The 23,374-nt window shown below is 37.3% G+C and overlaps 1 protein-coding gene across 1 annotated transcript in view; it reads left to right on the top strand.

Moving 5' to 3' along the window:
• LOC146477621 (uncharacterized) overlaps positions 1 to 22,515 on the top strand; it is a 50,151-nt gene extending 27,636 nt beyond the window's left edge. Inside the window, exons 2-10 of the mRNA XM_085113084.1 lie at positions 61 to 132; positions 1,459 to 1,530; positions 6,506 to 6,577; positions 8,747 to 8,821; positions 11,283 to 11,357; positions 11,470 to 11,663; positions 15,827 to 15,952; positions 16,820 to 18,427; positions 22,148 to 22,515. Coding sequence (XP_084969210.1) covers positions 8,751 to 8,821; positions 11,283 to 11,357; positions 11,470 to 11,663; positions 15,827 to 15,952; positions 16,820 to 18,427; positions 22,148 to 22,515 — 2,442 coding nt within the window. The 5' untranslated portion in view covers positions 61 to 132; positions 1,459 to 1,530; positions 6,506 to 6,577; positions 8,747 to 8,750. The remainder of the gene's footprint in view (positions 1 to 60; positions 133 to 1,458; positions 1,531 to 6,505; positions 6,578 to 8,746; positions 8,822 to 11,282; positions 11,358 to 11,469; positions 11,664 to 15,826; positions 15,953 to 16,819; positions 18,428 to 22,147) is intronic.
• The last annotated feature ends 859 nt before the right edge of the window (positions 22,516 to 23,374 follow it).

Below are 23,374 nucleotides of genomic sequence, written 5' to 3'. Positions count from 1 at the left end.
AACCTAATAAAAAGTCCCTTGTGTTGTCTTGTTTTTATTTGTTTGTTTGTATTTTTCCAGTAACTTGGCAGATAATAAACTCGTGAACATTACCGCTGATCTTTTCTGGAATCAACAGTCTCTGCTATATTTGTGAGTAGCATCCTATGGTCTGTCATGTTTCTATTAGGATTGAGGTATAGCATTTCCATTGTTTTCATAGTTGAAATATGGATAAGTCTGGTTACGGTACTTTTTAGTCAATAACATGGAATCGAAACTCTGAACTTATTCTCCAATCCTTTTTCTCAATCCTCCTTCGTCGTTGACTATATGTTAGGCTTGAACATCACTGATTGATTGACTGACTGATTTATTGCTTGAATGATCGACTGATTGAACAGAAAAATTAAACACCATGTACGGGCATGGTTTTCGAGAAACTGAACGCTCGTTTGCGAAATATAATGTTGAGCAATTAAGGTGGCCGAATACAGTTTTTTAGTGTACAGGGGTTACAAGACGTTATTTGGAAACTATGTACTTCTGGACGCCCAAAATTGATATGGTGTAAGACTAACTAAGAAGGAATGTATTTTCGTACGTCTTGTTGAGCTAAGTACCGTTTCCATGGCAACGCAGCGAACTATTAAACGTCCATAAATAGTAGGTTTCCTTTATTTTTAGAAAATGTACTCATTAGATTTTTTCCATTTTTTGTATCCAGAAAAACTCACAAAACACTGACACGGTTGCACTACTTTCATGTAATTTTAACAGAGAGATCTCCTGTAAATATTGATTTTGCATTGTAATGTTTTGTGAAGATACCCTCTGTTAGATTTAGATTTCTCTTTGTAGGCGAGTTACGCTTTTAGGGAACTATTTTCATGCCAAATGTCACGAAATTCTAATGAGCGGTTCCTCAAAAAACAGTTCATTTCCACGAAAACAACCAGTCACAATTTTTTGGTCAAATGCGCATGCGTGGCTTTAATTGGGTTTCATGGCAAAGATGAAAAGCATGCAAAAGGTCTTGGTGAATGATTTTTTTGCTCGGAAAGAAAAGAAAAAGAGTCCAGAAACGAGAAACTTAGTTATTTAGGACCACAACTTAACTTTATTATTCATTTTATGTGAAATTGAGGGATTACTTTATCGACCGCCGTATTTGCGTACCACAACCCTAGCGCGCTTAATAACATCACTAACAGAATCTGTATAGCGCGCGCAAACTGTGTTCGGCCACCTTAAGAATGAAAAAAATCGAGTTACAACAATAATAGTTGGCAAATAGCCACAACTGAATTTGTAACAAAAACTGTAGCGGTGCACAATTTTAACAGTTTTTTATTCACTCATTCATTCGTTCGTTCGTTTGTGCATCCATTCATATGCATTAATTCATTCATTCATTTACATATTTATTTATTTATTTATTTATTGCATGTTTGCCTGTCTCCTTTTTGTTCTCAATAGGATTCTTCAAAATAACAGCATCCGCTTAATACCAGAGGAGGCTTTTGTTAACCTCACAAGACTTAAATATTTGTAAGTATCTGTTCATGTTGTCCTTCAGCAGCATTTGAACATTTCAAGGATAGCTGTAGTAAACCTTTCACCAGGTGTTTAAGCTACTAAACTAATAAGCTAATAAGCTACTATAGCAATGCCAGCTAAAACTACTTGACTAGAAATAGAAATTCACGTATCTTCGACAACTTGCCTATTATTTCAACTCGTGCAACGTAAACTACACGGCAGAACTATCCAGCAATAAAATAGGTAGGAACGGTTTTCAAGTTTACACATGTAACGAAAGAAATCAAAATTTCCATATTTACACTCTGAATAGCTTAAATTTTTGACCTGGCATTAACACGATAAAAGAAATTAAAAAAGATGAAAAACAAAAATAATCAAACAAAGATGAAACCAAAAGGAATGCGGCTTGGTTGTTGGAATTCGAAAAACGACATCAACCACTTCATTTGGTTTTCGCTTACATGACAGTTTTTGAGCCAATCAGAAACCTTCATTTCGAAACAACATTATAGCAAATTATACAATGCACTGAATACTACTCACGCAGTGATTGGTCGTTGCCCATGATCTATTAGAGTACAGACACACGGATGACGTCACGGGAAAATTGTTTTTCTTTGTTTTGTCCAACATGGCGCGCGGTTTTTAAAATGTTTGCAAGATTATTTCGAATTGAGCAAGTGAAAGCTTCGAGAAAAGTTTAACAGGAGCCGGTTTACAAACAAAAAAACAAGAAAATTGAAGAGACCAATTAAGTGTTCTTATCTATTTGAAAAAGCCTAAACTGGAAAAACTCTTCAAAACAGCAGTTATCGCTACGAAAACGCTCACAGTTTTACTCGCATATTCTCCTTTGAGCAAGCTTCGAGCAAGCGAAGGCCTCGCAAAAAATTAGAGGAAGCTGTTTACAAGTACAGTAAAGAAGAAAAGAAGAAGCCGACACGGAAAGAAGCGTTGGTGACTTTGAAAATGCCTGAACTGGCACAAATCGAACAGTCAAGCGCTCCGAGGCAAGTTTGTCGTGTTTCCGTTCTGTTCATTGTATAAAACAAATAGATTCCAAGTTGTCGTGCGTCTGTTCAGTAATAGATGACAGAAGACGTCAATATGTGGTAAGAACATCAGTGACACACAAGCCTGCCGCTCGTGTGCCACTTTTTTGTTCTTACCACATTTTGACGTCATCTGTGATCTATTAGTGAACAGACGCACGGCAACTTGGAATCTATTTGTTAAATAACGTCGCCTCAGCGCAATAACAAGATCCCCCAGGGTCAAGACAAATCGTTAAAACTTTCAAACTTAACCCAATCTAGAAGACCGGGGAATGAGAGGGCGGGATGCGGACTCTCCCCGCGGCGACATTAAACCTGAAATACTTTTTGAATATTTTAACAAACGTCATGGAACTTCAGGACGTTTTTAATAAATTTGTCTGGGAAAAACGTGATGTGGTCTTTTAGTGTTCGTTGTCTTTGAGGTTACCAATGCCACCAATTTTTGACAGGCATTTTTTTTTTTCAGAAATAGAAAATCCCTTTTAAAAATGAAGAAAAATCGTTTTTCTTCCCGTAATCTTTAATAGTTTTTTTTTTAGCGCAAATTAGCGTTTCTTTATTTTTTGTTTACTTTTCTTTCAATTTCGGCGCTGAAGTTTTGGGAAAATTCAAAACTCCGTGGTGGCGGATCTAAAATAGCCGCCATTTGATCATTACGACATGATTACCACGTGATATGATGTCATCATTTTGCGTTGCGGACCTCTCACTGTCATAGCTTTTATACTTGTGAAGTATCCACCCCCTCTCCCCGGTCCCAGAAGACAAAAAAAAAAAAAAAAAAATAGTCTAGATAGGGTTAATTTACAATGCGTCTATACTTGTTATCTCTGAGCAACTAAATAGAGAAATGAATTCTACAATTTTCAATTTCTTCTGGGATTGAAAACTCACTGAAATTAAAAAAGTTAACTATTATAGGCGAGAAAAAAAAACAAGGACTTAGGTTGACGGACTTTAATATCAGGAATAAAGCCTTAAAAGTCTCTTAGATACCGCGCATGTAATCAGTAAATAAAGCATCCTAGAAAGTCATCCCAGAAGCAGCCTTGGAGAGCATGGTGTACTAACTTTTCAAATAAACTGTAACTAACAGTTTGACGCATTACAGGCTAACAATCTCCATCATCTTGCCTCGAACTATTGAAACAATTAGGAAATACAAAAAAAAATTATATGGAAACCCTACCTACTCATGAATTAGCCTGATGAACAGCCGTCATTATTTTGCATTTTTTTCCGGTGAGCGCAGGCAAGCGAGAGGTGCGAATCACGCGCGACGAGAGAGGCGCAAAAAAAAAATAAATAAATAAATAACGCCCCTCCGCCCTCTATTGTTCATGCAATTGAGGCCTTCATGTATGAACACGGCTATCCAGTTGGTTATTTAATGTCAAGTGGTCATGACCTGTTTTTGGACAACAAAATGGCGGTCGCGTCATTGTTTTCTTTTGACTAAGCTATTCGAGAAGCCCTTCTCGTTTTTTTTTCGTTATTTTTCCCTAATTCGGTAAAGGAAAAACTATAGTAATAAAAATTATACTTGAATGGCTTACAGCTAGGTTTGGAAAAGTTTGATCAAGCAAACGCTCCCCTTTCTTCGCTGTTTCAGTACTAACCGGAATGCTCTTATAGTTTTTCTCCACAGCTCTTCGAACAATTGTTGCTTGAATATCCTGGAAATCAAATCTATTGAACCGTGCTATTTTCTGGATGGCCCCAGTAAACAATCGACATACGCAAAAGAAAATAAATTGGGCCTAATTGGACTGTTGACTTAAACAACAACTGACAACAAAAGAACGGGAGCCTTATGTTCTTTACGACGCCAGCCTCCGTAATTGTCCTTCTTTCGTTAAGGAAATCCATAAAACTTCTCATTACTTCCTGTTCTAAATCAATTGGAGGTTGCAGAGTTGTTACTGTCTCCAACAACAATTTTTCCGTGCTGTTGTTCCGTTAGCGTATGTTTTTGTGGCAGTTTACGTAGGACCGGTATTCACCGTCCATACTAAACGCTGTGAATGGTTGGAGATGTTGGAAAGTGCCTGGGGGCGGAATAGCATGAACAATAGTGTGCGGGCAGGTGTAGTATCTCCTCCCTCCCTCTCGTCGCGCGTGAATCGAGCCTCGCACTTGCCTCCACTCACCTGAAAAACGAAAAAAATAAATAAAATAAATAAAAAAATAGCACCTGTTCTGCAGTTTTCTCATGAATAATTTGGAATAACGAAAATATTGTAATTAATTGTAAACAGTTTTCTCACAAAGGCTGGTTTGACACTATAGCAGTCTCAAGGAATTTTTCACATAAAAAGTCTCCATTTCGATTTTTAGATAGTGAGAAAGCAAAAGAAGCTATTTCTACAGAAATGTATTAAGCACTCTGTTGAAGGAAATCTTAGTACTGCCCACCGCTGATAAAAAAAAAAAAAACAGATATTAAGGACGGTGCCTACCTTTGTTACTGCACATACGTTCTGTGCATCTCGAGGTACTCGGGTTTCCTATGGGTGGTGCCTACCAATATTGGGATATTTTTGCGCGGTTTAAAACTATGCGAGGAAAGCAGAACTTAGCAAGTGCTCTTGGTATCCAAAAAGAAAATTGGGGGTAACCATGCATTTTTTCAGAGATAATTAAGTTTCAATTTGGGAAAGAATGCGATATATTGCTTTGTATTTCACAACTCTTTAGAATTATTATTGCTTAATTATCACTGAAAAATGCGTGGTTACCCCCAATTTTCTTTTTGGATTCCAATAGCCCTTGCTAAGATCTGATTTTTCCGCATAGTCATAAACCACGCAAAATATCTACTGTATTAGTAGGCACCTCCTTAAGTAATGATTAAAACACGAGCAGCAGTGTTCTATCGGAATTTAAAACCACGAAGCGCAGCCGAGTGCTTTTAGACCCGATAAAACACGTGCAGGGAGTCTTTTGAACAGCTTCAAAAACATTCCCGGAGAAGCGTGTGTCAAGATAGTTCATAACAATGATGCTTTTGTGAACGTTTGAAATTAACATGCAAGAAAAACATTCAACATCCGCATACTAACAAGGAGGGGGTTTTATCGGATATAAAACCGCTGCTATCGACCATTTGATAGGACAATGGGTTATGAATTATTAATATATGATTATCCTCAAACATTAATATTCTTAAAACCAAAGTAAGTCTGTTCAGAGCCAAAATTTGTGGCAACAATGCATACGGTCAATGCTTAACTGATATTCACTCCTTACATCGCATGTTCTAATACGCTACTCCTATACTATAGCCCTATAGCTTTTGAAAGACTTTCTAAGGCTGGTCGATTAATAAAACGAAACATTATCGAATATTATGATTGTAGGTGGGTTTCTAAAGAAGCCTACACAATGTAGAACTCTTTTTTGACAGTTTTCTTGCACTCTTTCGCCGAAAACTGACCATTGAAATAGAATTAGCTATTGCAAATAAGATTATTACTATCTTTCAATATTCTTTTAATATGCAGTTTTGACGTGTTTTTTGTTTTGTTTTGGATTTTTTTAGTTGTTGTTGTTTTTGGGTTTTTTTGTCAATGTTATCAATTGTTATGCAAGTTCAATCATTAACTGACAAAAACTAGAAAAGAAAAGCATAGCTTGTAACCTAGAAACTATGAAACCGTAATACTGTGTGTAAATTATGGTTAATAGCATAAATACAAATGCTGTATTTTTTTACCTTGCATTAAAAATTATTTATAATATTAATAAAAGAAACCGTATATGATAAAATCAGCCCTGGAGTGTTTCTAGCAAATCTCAATCATAGCTCTCACTTAAGTGTTATCCTTAATGTGTTTTTACTATGTTTCGAGCACTTGGTAGCCTCTTGTTCGGTAATTAAGCTAGATGCGCACTTGTGCAACAAAATTTATTTCTTTCCGCAGATTGCTGTCAGATAATCCTATACAAGCTATTGGATCTCGGGCATTCGTTGTGCTACAAGATGTTCTCTCTATGTAAGTATATGATGGAATATGTTGGAAAGTCGTTAATTCCGTTAACATTGTCCACAATGAAAACATGTTCCCAATAGTTCTAGGAGCGTGATTACTCATGAAAGAAAGAAATCTCTACCTTCTTGTGCATTTTCCGTTGTTGGCGGGTGGTGGTCGCTTTGAACTGGCCAATAACGGAACCTAATGTAATTTGAACTCATGCAGCCTCGTCACGGCGGTTTCCGTCAAAAAGGCCGAACGTAGGCGAAAATCACCGGTAACTGAATTTTCTTCCAATTTTTGCATGTTTTGTAAGATCGCAGTGTGATCAACATGAAAGGTGAATGCTATGGTTAAATTATAGCGCTTGTCGAAGAATTGGGTGAGAATTTTGATTCGAGAGCAATTTCTGATACGAGAAGGAAGCGAGTCTCCAGCATTCCTCGTTTTTTTTTTTTGGTATTTAAAGGAAAAAACGAAGCGAAACCGCTGGCTTTAAACATCAACAAATTCCTTCCAAATCACCCACAAAATACTAAGACGTTTACATACGGAGCCTGGGTTTTCTGTATTAACTGTATATATGCAAGCTTCTCAAAAATCTCTGCTCATGGTCCAAAGAAAATGAGGCAATCAGTCATTACTAAATTTCACCCACTAATCCTACTTGTCAGCACACCCAACGGCCCTTTTCGACAATAGAAAGACTTTATCGCTTCAGAGGTTCGGCTCAAATTGTAATAAAAAAAAAGTTGAGAATGATGATTATTCAAGAAAGTGACGCAGGCATACTCGGAAAAAAAGAAATCCGAGTGCTCCTATCAGGAGTCGAACCTAAGACCTTCCGATTACTAGTTCGGATGCTCTACCACTGAGCTACAGGAGACTCGTGGGAGCTAAGGCCATTAAACTAGGTTCATGGGACAAACATCCTGCATACTGCTAGGATTTGAATGTCGAACGTGTGGTATATGAAAGAAATGTGATGGTATATTTCCAGCCTGGTGAATGAATGAGAATGATGATTATTCAAGAAAGTGACGCAGGCATACTCGGAAAAAAGAAATCCGAGTGCTCCTATCAGGAGTCGAACCTAAGACCTTCCGATTACTAGTTCGGATGCTCTACCACTGAGCTACAGGAGACTCGTGGGAGCTAAGGCCATTAAACTAGGTTCATGGGACAAACATCCTGCATACTGCTAGGATTTGAATGTCGAACGTGCTAGCAGTATGCAGGATGTTTGTCCCATGAACCTAGTTTAATGGCCTTAGCTCCCACGAGTCTCCTGTAGCTCAGTGGTAGAGCATCCGAACTAGTAATCGGAAGGTCTTAGGTTCGACTCCTGATAGGAGCACTCGGATTTCTTTTTTCCGAGTATGCCTGCGTCACTTTCTTGAATAATCATCATTCTCATTCATTCACCAGGCTGGAAATATACCATCACATTTCTTTCAAAAAAAAAGTTGTGTTTTTGATCTGAACAGACCTTTGGGATATCGAATATTAATCGTTTTAGTCTTGAAAGGAAAACAAAAATTCGTTTAAAGAGCTGAATAAAGTAAAGTAGCATTTTCGGAAGACCAACGGTAGTTCATAAATTCGGCGGAAGGAATTTGTTTTCCGAAAAAAATCTACTACATAAAAATTAGGCTATAGATTCTGAACGATGTCGCCTGTCATCATTTACACAAATGTGTAAATGAATGCCTCAAAACAAAGTTAAGAGAGAATGAAAAACAGTTAATTATAATTGTATCAAAAAGGGTTCCGTTGCCGTTCGACTGGCTAGTAGTAAACGTGAGCGTCTTGCTTGTTGTGTAAAATATTCTGCGTCGCATTTTTTTTTTCCGAGAGAGGTATACTAACTTAATTCCGTAAATTGTCTACTTTTATTTACAAACACAGGTTAGAAACAATGACTCTATGTCTCGTTCTCTAAATAATCAATTAGATTGCTTGGATGATTATGTGTCGACTTGAACTAGAGGCTTGTGATAAATGTAATTATTTGTAAATAAAAAGTTGCACGTCCAAGATCAGTTATCAAAAAAAGTTTTAAAAGATGTCGAATTATAAGGTTTGTCATCATCCCGTTACTCTTGTGAAATATATTAACTAACACTTAAATAACATTTGATAAAAAGGGAGTCACCAGCAATCAACACAATATCGTTTTATTGTCGTTAGATTCATGATCAGGACGGAGTTGAAATTAGTAAACACTACATCTCTCATTGGTGCATCTAACCTGACTACTGAAATGTGAGTATCAAAAAATCCTGCTCCGTGCTTAAACGGTTTTTTTTTTTTTTTTTTAATAGTGATGTTCTTTATTACATGTAATAGATATTCCAGTTTGGTACCGTGTCGAAATATCTGAACTTTTATAACTTTTTAAATAAATTTGTCTGGGAACAATTTGTTATGACAGGTCAGTTTTCAATTATTTTCATGTTGCAATGTCAACTGAATTATGGCAGGTACTTTTTGTTTCAGAAGTGGGATTATTCCTGTTTTGAATGAGCTAAAGTAATTTTTTTTGCAGCACCCTGTAACATTAAAAATACGAGAAATTCAAAATGGCCGCAATTTGGAATTGTGACATAATTACACCTTATATGGCGTCGTATTTACTCATTGCACCCCTCTAAGAAACATATTTTGACGTTCCTATCATTTTCTCAGGTGTCAATGCAATGTCATAGCCTGAATAGTCTATAGGCAACCCTCCCCCTCCCTCCCAACCTAACCGGGGCAGAGGACGAAAAAAAAAAGCTCGGTTTAGATTGTTTAAAATGGGAGAATAAAGTGAGTAGTCTGGTAGCGATGTTTTATTCCGGATCTTTTAGGTGAAATCTCATCAATTTGAGTTGGAATAAATTAACGCTTATGACCCCATCGCCTGTTGTCTTGATCTCATAAATAAAATTCGGTGGATTCTCATTTACGTGACATTAATTATAATAGGATGATGTCATGTTTTATTTTAACCTTACCAACCGGTTACCTTACCAACTCTTTTTTGGCAAGGTTTTAAACAATGGGCAATCAACCGAGGAGAACTTTCAAATAATACTAATCTATCGCCATTTCTGGTATAAGAGTTAAAGCCAAACAAGAACAAGAGCATAAACTTCTACTTTTTGATCGCCAGATATGTTATTTGGATATGTAAAATGCGCAGTCTTTCTCCCAAAATAGAAAACTTTTCCCTTTTCCTCTCACATTACGACATAACAAAAACCTTTTCTTAATCCACATGTAAAGGTAAAGCCATGCAAACCTCTACCTTAATATCTCTCTTTTTTCATTTATGGATATATATATAGTTTTTTTTTTCCTTTTCTCTCTCTCTCTCTCTCTCTCTCTCTCTCTCTCTCTCTCTCTCTCTCTCTCTCTCTCTCTCTCTCTCGCTCCCTCTCTCTCTCTCTCTCTCTCTCTCTCTCTCTCTCTCTCTCTCTCTCTCTCTCTCTCTCTCTCTCTCGCTCCCTCTCTCTCTCTCTCTCTCTCTCTCTCTCTCTCTCTCTCTCTCTCTCTCTCTCTCTCTCTCTCTCTCTCTCTTCTGTTGCATTAAAAAATTTAAAAAAAACCTTACTAACCGGTTATGATCCAGTTTGACAGGTTTATCGATGATGTCATGTTCCATTTTTATCTTATGGCCCTTATGGTCGGTATTACCGGTTTGGAAAGTTTTTGAAGTTAATTTTGGATACATGACATCATAGTTTATTTTCATTGTCCTTAACAAGAAGTAACTAATCTGCGATCAATAACATCAATGAGTAATCGATGAGTAATCAATAAGTAATCAACTGATTATCATAATAAGGTCGATTATGTCTGATGTTGATGACTGTCCACCTTTACTTACGTTATTAAAGGTCAATGCGCTTTTGGCTTTCAGATCAGAGACTAAAACTCTTGCATAACCTCTCTTGTTTCGCGGTCCTCTAAGCACTGATTATGCAAGCATTCAGTAACCCGATTTCAAAGTGGACATTTGCCCATGGGATAACCTTTAAACGTCTACTATTTAACAAAAACAATAGACAGCTTAAGTTTATACAAATTAAATTAAAACGTCAATTTAATGAAAACACACGACTACTGAATGCTTGCTATTAAAAAAAGACGCATTTCTTGAGAGACCTGAAAATAACTTATTGCCTTTAACTAGAGAATACAGAAAAAGATTATAAAACCGGAAACTTTGAATGAATAAAAGTAACTCACAGTTCTAAATCTGAATCGCCGAGTTTGCCTTCATGTGTTTATAATAGTCATGCCTATAGTCATGTTTATAATAGGCATGACTACTTCAAAAACCTTTCAAACCGGTGACTCCCGGCATGACGACCATAAGATAAAATAGAGTATGACATCATTGATAAAGCTATCAAACCAGATCATAACCTGTTGGTAAGGCTAAAATAAAACATGACATCATCCTATTATAATTAATGCCACGTTAATGAGAATCCACCGCATTTTATTCATGAAATCAAGACAGTAGGCGATGACGTCATCGGCTTTAATTTATTCTACCTCAAATTAATAAGATTCCACCTCAAAAATTCGGAATAAAACATCCCTACCAGACTTCTAAAGTGAGACAAGGCTTTCCTTTAAAGATTTAAAACTTTGGACGTAATGTTTTTCATCTTAATTTCATGGTTCAATTCACCCGTTTAAAAGCAAATAGTTTTGTTTGTACCTTTTGCAGAAGCGTGGAAAATGGGCAAATAGGTACCATGAAATTCACTGGTGCGGATGGCATGGAGCGCTGCAAAATCCAGCTGTAAGTTTTAAACTAATTATTTTCTAAATATAGTATTGAGCAATTCTTAGCTTCATCGTTATCGCCTAAGTATTCTATTATTTATTTATTTCTGTTGCGATTTGTGTTGAAGTGGCCTGGGGAAAGGCGAATCAGAAGATATCAACCTTTCTAAAATGTCGTTTACAACGTTTGGGCAGAGAATAAAACAGGCTTTTGTGGCTGCTGGGTTTGGAGATACGTCACTTGGAGAATACAGACTCCTTCCATGCTCATCCGGCACCTTTTCGAAGCTGGAAATCCTTACCTGCCAAGAGTGCCCAGCAGGTGGGTCTCTTCAAGCGTCTATCTTGTATAGAAGTTCACGTTAAAATCACCATTTAGTGATTTGAGGCAGATGTTTCATAAAAAGTTCTCATCGGTGCAAGATTTACGGAAATAACCAGGACTGGATTAAAGCTAGCAAACAATTGGCTTATTATAACTGAACATTTTGACTAGCATTTTATAACAAAAATTAGCGAGAAGGAAATCGACGTTATGACGACTTTTTGTCGCGATATATATATTCCGTTTACTTTGCATATTTATTGATAACGACAGACACAGAGTCGTCTAAACTTCGGATTTTCTTATCGCTAACTTTCGTCTTAAAACAATTGATTAATTTAAAAAAATGTTTTGTTCATGATTCATTCATTCATTCATTCATTCATTCATTCATTCATTCATTCATTCATTCATTCATTCATTCATTCATTCATTCATTCGAAATAAACAGCTGATAATTGGTATTTATTTGGACTATCTAACTTCAACATCTTTTGCTGGCTATTCACCAGTATTACACCGTTAGATGTTTGTCCACTCCTTTGAATACTCTGTGTCCGGGTTATGACATGTGTTATAAACGTGCTCAGCAGAGCAACATGATCATAGGATAGTGATCTAGCCAAGGTGGGCATACGGTATCCAGGAACCTAGTAGGCATTTCGGGAGGGGTGTCGGGAAAGTGACACATTAGAGACCTTTAGCAACTCAGATTTTCGCGACGGCTACGGCGACCGAAAGTCAATTTTATTTCCGGTAGACGTTTCACGTTTTGACTGGCAGCCATCCCTTTCCGCGCGGACGCGGGAACAGCAAGGTTCCCGTTGTCTACAAAACGTAAGTACATTTTTTTCTTTTATACAGTAATTATTTTTCATTTCACCCTTATTTTGTTTCGGAAAGCCTTAACGCAAACTAGGCAACAGGGAATTAAAATTTAAGTTTACTTTTAGGCTAAATAATCGGTTAAATCTGTTCGTACTACTTTCAGGTCTACGGCATGGCTTGGAATGCGAACGAAGGCAAGCAGCTTGTATTAAAGTAAGTTCATTCACGAGTAAGTTTACGCAAAATCTGGAAAAATAACTCGATAAATCCTATTTTTACGAAGATATATGACTTTCTAGATGAATTGTTGGTGTGGCTTTGAGTAACCTTGTGAGTATTACGATTTTCCACAATTTTGACCTCGTTACGATAACAGCAAAGTGAAAATGATGTTGAGTAGAAAAGCTCGGTGGTGTCAAGCAGCTTGCTAAAATTTTACTGAACTCAAGGCCTTGCAGAACGAAAGCTCAGCACTGACGAAACTCAAATGTACGGCGACAATAAATTTTGTTTCATCATTCCTGTTTTATTCTTTATTTATAAAGAGCGCCGATGCAGTGGACCGACCAACACGACGTGGTGATGCTCAGAGGAATGATTGTCAGCGATGTATTTTCCTTAAAGAAAGGAAGCGTCAGCCGGGGAATGCGTGGGACTCGATAGCTGAAAAGTTAAATCAGACATTCGCCACAGTTTCGAATCAAAGATAAGAGAGGAGTTACAAAACGCTAAGAATTGTTTCGACGAAAATTCAAGTCCAAGAATAGAGAGGAGGAGGCAGCTAGTGGCATCGCTGTTTACATTCGGCTGAATCGATGTCATCGAGATTGAACGGGTCGTATTGCTGGTAACTAAAATCTGGGTTTTTGGATTAAAAAGCGTCATAAAGAAGGACAAAATCAGTATCTGAAACGACATTGTTTACATAACCAAGTAAAATAAAAGTAATTACCGTATGCTTTTTAATCAGTTCTGAGTTCATCTTTTAGGCCTTTAGGTTTTGCCCTCGAGTGATCAAGACGTTGCCGTGGCAAAAACCTAAAGATTTTCTATTTCGGCGGGTAAAACGCAGACTCCACCCCAGTCTTAATCGGTCACAGACGTTGCCGTCGCCTTGAAAAATCTAATGCTAAAGGTCCCTATTGTCTCACTGCGTACGGTCTCACCTAGCCCGGAAGACTAATGGGACATGGATAGCCCTGAAAAGTGATGATAATTAAAAGAAAACAAACAAAAAACCCTGTTGAGCCGCATCGATTTTTATGGTCATTTCCTTGCCAAAATTCCATTTCACGAATTCAGAAAAATAAATAAACAAATAAACAAATAGAGTTGAAGTCCACTTTATCACGATTACAGGACACGAAAAATAAATTTTAATAAGAACCAACCTTGATTTAGCAAAACGTTCGCTCAAAGGGATCCAGCTGGAAATTACTTTCAAAAAAGTGTTAAGATTGATATCTTTAAAACTTATGTTTATAAGTGTACAAAACAAAGGCTTCAAAATTTGATACTTAGAGAGGGCCAATTGGATGGATCAATCAGATAGGACAACGTGACCGATTGAAGTTATGACAAGTGAATTCTACAAGAAGTCTATAGCTTAGACTTCCGCTATCTCCAACAATCAAGGGAGACAATTTTTCGTTCCAGAAAAATCAGTTTGAGATAGCCAGTTGTAGCTTTACTCTCTAACAACAACAACTTTATTTCCTCATGGTAATTAGCTTGTTATAAGTATATTCTTGTATAGTAAAAATTTAATTTGTTTTGAATAATTTTGAAGTAACGATTGAGGATGGAGGCCAAGTTAACATCCGATTTTTTTAGTTGGCCTCCATGTTACGTAATGATGTTTAGAAATGAATGACAGGTGAGGAACCAAAAATGAAGAGATTTAAAACAAAAAGAACTAAAGCAATAAGTTACACTAATAAAAGAAGATTATCGTAAGAAAATGGTTTTATTCTCAGGACAGGGAGAGTTCAGTGTACTTTCTATAATCAGCCTAGTCAAATTATGGCATTCGGTATAACTAAAAGTGAATCATATGCATGTGCATTCGCAACCGGAAATACTCTCGATTTCCAAAATAAGGCATTTTCACTATCTCCACGAAAAGGAAGGGAACATTCGATTGTATTTTTCGATTGAATAAGAAACCTAGACAGTACGAGCGCTTCTAGAAAGGAAGTAAGAATTTTCATGTCCGCGCTAGATAAAAACTAAATAGTGGATTATTAACAGATATGACATGATCATAGAATCATGGATAATAGGGCATCATAATTTGCCACCAACCAGAGGGGGAAAAATATCACCGTGCTGTTTGAACCGTCATATTCTTACTTAGCAGACTAACAACCTGATATAAAACCACAAACGATTAAGGTTTCCTGTTCTTTACTAAAGACCTTGCAATTTTTCAAGTATTTTTCATAAGATGGACGTATTTTTTTTAACTTAAAAAGATATGATGTTTTAAAATGTACAGATCTACCATAATGAAAGATTCTTAATTCTAGTGATGCTTGATTGTTATGGAAATTGAATCTACAAAATAATAAATACTATCCTGGAAAAACTTCATCTTAAAGGGATCACGCTATTTTTAGCAACACATTCGAAATCGAAAAGACGCTATTCGGTTGACAGCAGCCAAGACACAATGACCAAAATTCCATAAAAAGACTATCAGAATGCCAAGAAACTATCCACAGATATTTTCACCGGCAGATGACCAAAGTAAAAATGGGTTCAAATTTGAAAACGTCGGGCCGACGTTTTCAATTTTCGCCGTCGTAAAGCACTAAAAATAGGCTGTACTATATTTTTGTTCAACCTTTTGTCTCACTGTTTATATTTCTTTAAATAAACGATTTTGAAATTAACTGTAACGCAGTGTTCAAAGTTTTAAATTTAGTGACTTTTTGCCCAAAATCATGATATCTCCCATGATACCGCCCCTTTAATTTATCTAGTGTGCTTCAGAAAGCACATTCTTGACTCCAGCATGTTATTTTTATATGACACAACTTAACGCGCGCAAGCGTTATTTTTTTTCCTTACAGATTGAAGCGAATTTATTTCTAAATGCATTAATAAAAGTATTAATTATTAATTAAAAGTAATTATAAGGAAAAGAAAAGAGTCCTTTCAACTGCTTGTTTGGTTATCCGAAAATGTCATGGCCGCTCAATAAGTATGGTGAGCTGCTCGTTTATCGCGTTCCACTTGTTTTACGTTCCCGCCATTTCCCTGCTTACCCTAGAAAGCATGGTTCAGGCTTTTATGTTTTGAATATACCGTTTTTGTGTTTAACATTTTAGGAGGTTATTATTCGGACACTGAAGCCTTTGTCAGTGACAGTTGTTTACGATGCCCTAATGGAACTTTTGTTTCTGAGAACGATGCGCCTGGGAAGAGAGCTAGAGATTGCAGAGCCTGTCCACAAGGTAGTACCATTATCTTGCTAAAATGTCCATCGTGTTTAAAGGGATTAAAAATCTACAGCGTAACACAAGGCATGTAGTAACCTAACCCAGTCCTAGATTCGAAACCCTGGAAAGGTTTTGGGCGTTGTCCCTTCTTTCACTTATCCCGACGCATCGATGAAAAACCAAATGTGTCGCTGCAGAGTTTACTCATCCCTCGCCAAGATACTCAAACGTTGGTGCTTCCTTTTCTTTCGTTCTTCCTCTAAACAAACACCCTACTGTATATCCTAATGTTAAAGGACAATTTTCCTTACTGGAAAAGATTGAAACGATTTGCAAACATGAGCAACTTTAAAAAAAAAATAACAAATGAAAACAACAAGGAAAATTTACTTTTATAATCCCAGCTGGTAGGCTTTCAGTCCCGGCAGTACATATCAGTACACTAGTTATGAAATATTAATTTATACTGCGATAAATAACTCACCTCACATTTTTGAAAATTTAAGGTGGCTCCCAAACTCCTCCTATAACATCTTTTTTTAGTGAGTTTGCAAGAAGGTGCTTATTGGCATGCTGGTTACACTTCCATTGTAAAACGTTGGGATCATACAGCTTGTTTTTGTGTTATGCTAACCTAAGCTAAAACAAGGGATGTTTTTAACGGCTATATTTTTGCTATGGTTACCTATTAAGTCGAAAAATTGACTGTTTTTGCACCATTTATTGATAAAGAATAGCAGTACTTATCGATCAAATTGTAACTGAAGAGAAAAGCTGCAAACCGTTATGAGCGACCTCAAAATCACTAATAGACACAGAGGCCAAAAGCTATACATGCATAGATAAGCAGATTAAAAACTATACTTTATTTTTCGTTAACAGGAACTGATTCTAGCTTATTTGCTGGATTTCGAGCTTGCAAATGCCTGCAGTCGTTTCATCGGACAGATCTGTTTGGGGAATGCAAACCATGTGCTGGTGATGGTTTAGAATGCGCTGATGACTTCGCAACTTTAAAGTCTGGTTTCTGGTGGAACTGGAAAAATGAGACACACAAACATCTCTATAAAGAATTCACAAGCAATGTCCTTAATGTTACCGCTGAAGTTAATGCACACACGAATGGCTCGCTACCCAATCGGTCTTTAACTAAGTACCCACACGCTCTACCGAAACCTCATAGATGTCCTCGCCAAGAATCTTGTACTGGAGGTATAGATTCTAACTGCAGCACTGGATACAAAGGTCCGTTGTGTGAAGTATGCAGTGATGGCTACTACAAGCAATTTAAAAGCTGCGAACTGTGCCCAACAAAAAAATGGATGATCGGGCAGCTTTCTATTTCAGCTGCGATCATTATCATAATAATCACTATCGTGGTATGGTCAAGCAAAAAGAAAAGCAAAAAGAATGTCGGGCGTTCTTCAGTGGACATTGTTCTTGGGCGGCTCAAAATCGTTATTGGTTTTTACCAAGTAACGTTTGGACTGCTTGAAGCATTTGCATACATTAAATGGCCCGACTCTCTTGCCCTCATCGGAACATATTCCCAGGCTTTGCAGTTAAACGTGTTCCAGATTGCGCCTGTTCACTGTCTCTTTCCAGAATTGAAAATTGATGCATTTGGAGATCTTTTTTCCATACTCACGCTAAACGCTTTAGTTATCATCCTGTCGATCTGTGTTTACGGAATCAGAAAGTTATACCTGAGATTGCGTTCCACCTTGGATGACCAACAGAAAGCCCTGAAAATGTCTCAGACGAAAGAGTTGATCTACAGAAACGCTTTTTTCATCCTGTTTGTTACCTACCTCAGCACGTGTTTGAAAACAGCAGCCGTACTGCCTCTCGCTTGTCGTACGCTTTGCACTGATGATGAAAAGGATGATTGTACCAGATATTTAAAGGCGGACTTTGGCATAAACTGTGATAGTTCAAGATACAATCGTTTAGTTATCGTCGGATACGTTGCCGTTGGTTACGTGCTTTTCCTGCCAGCAGCTTCATTCCTCACTCTCTTCTTGTGTCAACGAAGGGCGCTGCAAACTATCCCAAACGACGACGAAGGTGAAAGTTGCGACGACGACAATGAAGCAAAAAGCGCTGAATTGCTCACGGGATTACGATTCCTGTTTGAAAATTACAGGCCTTCTGCATGGTACTGGGAACTTGTTGATACAGTGCGCAAGGTTATTCTGACATCTGGTTTAATCCTAATCGGCAGTGAGAGCAGGTCCTATGCAGGAATCGCTTCCATCATTTCAGGTATCTATGCAATTGCCTTTGCCGTCAAAAAACCAATGGTAGATCCGTTCGATAACAGGTTAATGCTAACATCTTTAGCGGTCACTTTCATCAACTTGGGGATAGGAGCCGTGAGTAAGATTCCCAGTGAAAATATCCCTACATCTGTGGATCATTCCGTGGATAAAATCATGTTCGAGTTACTGGTGGTTGGAGCAAATGCTTCAGTGATCCTCCTTCTAATTGGTAAGTGCCTTTTTGTAAGTCATCTTTTTATCCAATTCAGCCTGGAAAGAGAGGGTGGGGAGGCTGATCTAGAATCAGCTCGTGACGTTTAAAGTACGAAAGCAAACACCACCAAACTTGCTGACTTTTCCTAAGATGTATCAGCCTACAATCTGGTATAACAGTAATTTTATCAAGTGGCTTGCTGTTACCATGCCGACAAGATATTGACAACATTGTCACCCATTATGCTTTGCACTCCTCGACAGGGAAATCTACCGTTCTCTCTTTTATAGAAATTCAAGGGGTTTTTTTTGTTTTTGTTTGTTTATTTATTTGTTTAATTTTTACACGGTGGAATGAAATTCTGCTGCATCTTGCCTTATACAACACGTTCTGGGTTTAATTCACTATCAACACACTTTTAATTTACCAGTGAATTTGTTTGATGGATTAATTCATCATTGGAACATCTTCTTTGATACCCGTGTGTAGACACGATGGCCCGTTGCTAGGCGACTTTCCTCTGCGACGCTGTTCTGGTCATGCGATGTACTTAGTTTCTAAGATGGCATCCGTAATAATAATTTATGTAGATATATTCGCCTGACTTTGTTCCAGGCCAATATCCTTATTGTTCGTTTGTCATTTGAATTTGCATAAATTATTAATAACTCTTTCTCTGCATGAAAATCTCACGGGGAGGGGCTCAAGGCTGTTGTGTCTCCCGAGTATCCCCTAGCTAGAGTACGGACATGGCGGAACACAGGCCAAGGAACGGAAGGAATAACTGGATTGGCTAAGCTGGTGGCTTTTGATCTACTTAGCTTCGAACCTATGGCTTTCCCGGTCTCCTTCAAGTACGAATCAATCAGAGGACCACACATTTCCAATTTTTTTCCGACCATTTCCTCTAAAAGCGAATCCATGTTTGTAATACCGTTATTCGGCTTGCTTTTTGCGCTTCTCACCGACTTAATCCAGCTTCTCTCAATGGAGAACTTTTTTTTAATCATTGAAGTATTCCAAAATGTTGATCCTCTCTCGGTAGCTCTGGGACGTGCCCTAAAATCAAGCATAGAACTTTCGTTCTTGTCACCCGCCAATCTCGTACTTAGAGTTCTCGGGCTCTTTGGCCAGCGCTCAGTCGCCAGGAGAGACTTTGGGGAACTGTTCCATGTTCCAGATTTTCAAGACACCCCAAATAAAACCCATTTAAAGGTTTTATTTTATGGCGTCATGGCTTGTTGTGTAAAGGGATGTAAAATGTTATTGTCTTAACCTGTACGAATTCGGTCATGCGATTTATTCAACCGAATGTTGTATTTACGCGAACCCCTTGATGCCATTTCTTCTTGTGGTCTATGGCCGTGAAAAATTCGGATACCCAGTATAACATGGTTTTAAGTATTCGATATTCATACAGATATTGAATAATATAAAACATTCCATAAATATTTGCATCGTGTCATGTATCGAGTGTTGAAAACACAAATACTTTAATAATGCAAGTTATACTGTTAATCTTTTTCGCACGTTGATAACCAATTTAGACCGCCAAACAACATTAAAGCCGTGGTTGACTAAGATCCTTTTTGGTGGCTTACTACAGGACGCTGGTTTTGTACTACGCGAGCGTTATATGCGCGCTCTCCCAGCACGAAAGCACCACACACAAAACTGACAAAACGTGTTTTTCAATGGTTGCTGGTCCTTAACAGCCTTGAAGCCTTTGCAGAGCTGCGGGAAATCCCTGAACACGAAGGTAGCATGCGCTCACCTGTTGGAGCGCACGCACACGCTGCAACCCGGGTTTTCCCTGAAACAAGCATGCGCAATGGCTTTAGATTGCGAAAACCATTTTTCTCGCTAAATTTCTACAAATCTAGCCGTACAACCTACATTCAAATATTTGCTATATTTTAGAAAGTTTCAAATTAGGCAAAATTTCAAAATTTTGTCATTTGCCAAATTTCTACCTGACAGAGGTTGAGATTTTAAAGTAGGGTAGTACGACCAGATTTAGAACCAGACAACCTTAAAAGGTGGAGTTCCCAGGCCCCCACTTAAGACTATTTTACACTCTTTGAACAAATTTTATTTCTGAATCAAAAGTATCTCAATTGTATTTATTGTGCTGAAAAACTTACAAAACAACTCCTCCTAGCGTTCTTCTTAAGTTTGATTCAAGGCCTTCTTTCACACCAGAAAACTGAAGTAAGCCACCTCAAGTCTGTTCAGTCCAGTCCTTCGCATTTCGCGTGCCTGACTATAAATACGGCAAATACAATTTCTCTTTCTTACCTTTACGGATGCATTTTATCTCTTCTTTGAAACAAACGATATATGTGCAAAGACGGCATTCTGTTAAGCCATTTCTCATTGGCTAATCCGACAGCGCCGGGTATCATCCGAACATTTCCAAATAACTTTCAAGTGATTCCAATCTCTTCTGAGACTTTACGAACACTGGACATCATCATCTAACGATCACAAGACCTTTAGACAAAACTAAGGAGCTACAAGCCATCATCGTTAGCCTCTTATTCCCTAGGTATTAACTACACTGTAACTGGGTAGTTGTTTCCCAATAAAAATCTACAATGGCTATACTCAAACAAAGGTTAGGCATCTCAAACAGGTAACATTTGATGAACGTTTCATAGCTATCAGGTAAAAAAATAAACTTTGCCACTTCTCAGCGGACAGTTCAAATTTTGGCCAATCCTCAGTTACTGTGTTTTCAGAAGGTAACACAAATTTCCCTGGGACATGATGTACCTAAGGAATAGGCCTTTTGCAACAGTTGATCACGTGTCCAAAAATTAGCAAACTTGCCAATAGCTGCAGCTATATGAATTACAGAAATGCAAAGAGCATGTTTTTGCTAGCTAGAACACCAATTTTCAGACCAATAACCTTAAAGGCTGAGATTTCAGGACGATTTGAATGTTGGAAAAATTGTACGGTTTTGTATGGAAACGAGAAAGGCTTGTTATCTAGTCACGTTTTCCGTAGTTAATCGCTCAGACAGAAAGAGGGTGAAAAACTTAGCCGGAATATACATTTTCAGACCAACAAAATGAAAGCGAAAGATTTTGTGCCAGTTTAAAAATTCGAAAATTTACAAGGATTTGTATGGAAAAGCACTGAAGCCTGACTGGATGGCAAGCTGGCTTTTTCTCACACAAATCCTTCTAATTTTGAACGTCCATAAAAATTTCTCTTTCGAAGATATAAGCCTGACAATTCCCATGCCAAGTTATTTTCTTTTTTACACTTTTTTTCAGTTTTGATAAAATTATTCGCTAAAAATAGGTAAATCATTGTGTTTAAGAGAAGATCAAGCCTATTGGGGAATTTCCGTATTTCATTAATGTCTAAATAACGAATACGAGGAAAAAAAGAGAAGCAGACCAACGAGTATTGCATAGACCTTTTTCATTAATGGCGGCCGATTTATTATTCTTTTCATATATGTTAATAGGCCTTACCAACTTCGTTTAAAAGTAAAAATTCTACTGAATTTTGCCTATGCTAGCCAGCCTATTAAGGCTAATTTCCATGAAAATAAATTAATAATTTATCGGCTGCCATTTTTGGAAAAGGTATAAGTAAAAGCGCTCAATACCCAATGAGGCAGGTTCCAAAGTGCCGAATTCCTTATTTCTCAATCCTAGAAAGAGATACTTTAACTGTCCCATTGAAATTTAAGTAATTTGGTTTATTTTGTCTTTTCAGTCCAGTACATTATCTACATTTATCGTTACGTCAAAGAATGGCGCAAAAATCCAAAATGGTCCCTATCTTGCTGCCTCGCCCTATTGTTACCTTTGAATGAACTTCAGGGCGAAATTCGAGGTTTGGCTGCGGCTAACGTTCTTAAGCATCAACTTCAGACAGGTAGAATTGACATGCCGTCCATGACAACCGCCATAAAAGACAGCGGCGTGGTCAACTTCACCCTCAAAGAAGAGGAAGAATCAACTGAGAATCCTTCAAGGAGAGAGGACGAAGAACGGCCCGGCAACTTCGAATCCCACACTGATGTGACTGTCGTCACTATCCACACCGCCAAACCAACAAAATCATACAATACTAAACTTTGAGTAAATGATACGCAACCAACGTTGTAATTGTTTTGTTGTAATAGTGATTGTGTTTGTTTTTAGTTGGCTGGTTATTTTTATTTTAATTTTAATTTTAATGTTTTTTACTTTTTTATGTTCTTTTCTATTCACTTGCGCAAAAAAAAAAAACGTAGCCTTCACTTTTTAAATATAATTTATAGGATAGAAGTGTAAAACGTGATCCAGGCGTCACTCCACTCTGAAATAATTGTATGATTTAAGTACGTAGAAAGAACGGGGTCTAGGTTACATTGCCAACGCTGTTACAAACAATCTATCCGAGAGACATAGATACCTATTAAATGATGCTGTTCTGAATTACGAGTCAGTTAGTGAGGTCCAAGTAAAATAATTTCAATAATAAAATAAGTGAATCCTTATTATTTCTAACTAGTACAATTATGATTACCAACAGGATGATTGACTTTAAAAGTAGCGAATCCCAATAAATAACAAAGGGAAAAGCAAACATTAGGGGATAATAAATATACCTTCTCTGTGGCGTGCTAATTAGTGAGTTATGGGATGCTACCTTCCGAAAGAGTAAATCGCCTGAAAAATGGCTCATAACAAGAAAGATTTAGTAGATAACATAAAAGAAAAGAGTTAGTAGCTAGGAAAGATTTAGTAGATAATATAAAAAGAAAAGATTTAGTAGATAACATAAAATGAAAATATTTGGTAGATTACATAAAAGAAAGGATTTATTAGATAACATAAGAACAAAAGAGTTAGTAGTAACATTAAAAGAAAAGATTTGGTAGATAACATAAAAAGGAAAGATTTAGTAGATAACATTAAAAGAAAAGATTTAGTAGCTAGGAAAGATTTAGTAGAT

The sequence above is a fragment of the Pavona decussata genome, unplaced genomic scaffold (assembly GCF_977016875.1).
Source record: "Pavona decussata unplaced genomic scaffold, jaPavDecu1.1 SCAFFOLD_69, whole genome shotgun sequence".
Classification (NCBI taxonomy): Eukaryota; Metazoa; Cnidaria; class Anthozoa; order Scleractinia; family Agariciidae; genus Pavona; species Pavona decussata.
The sequence above is the reverse complement of the archived record's forward strand: the minus strand, read 5'-3'. Positions and strand labels throughout refer to the sequence as shown.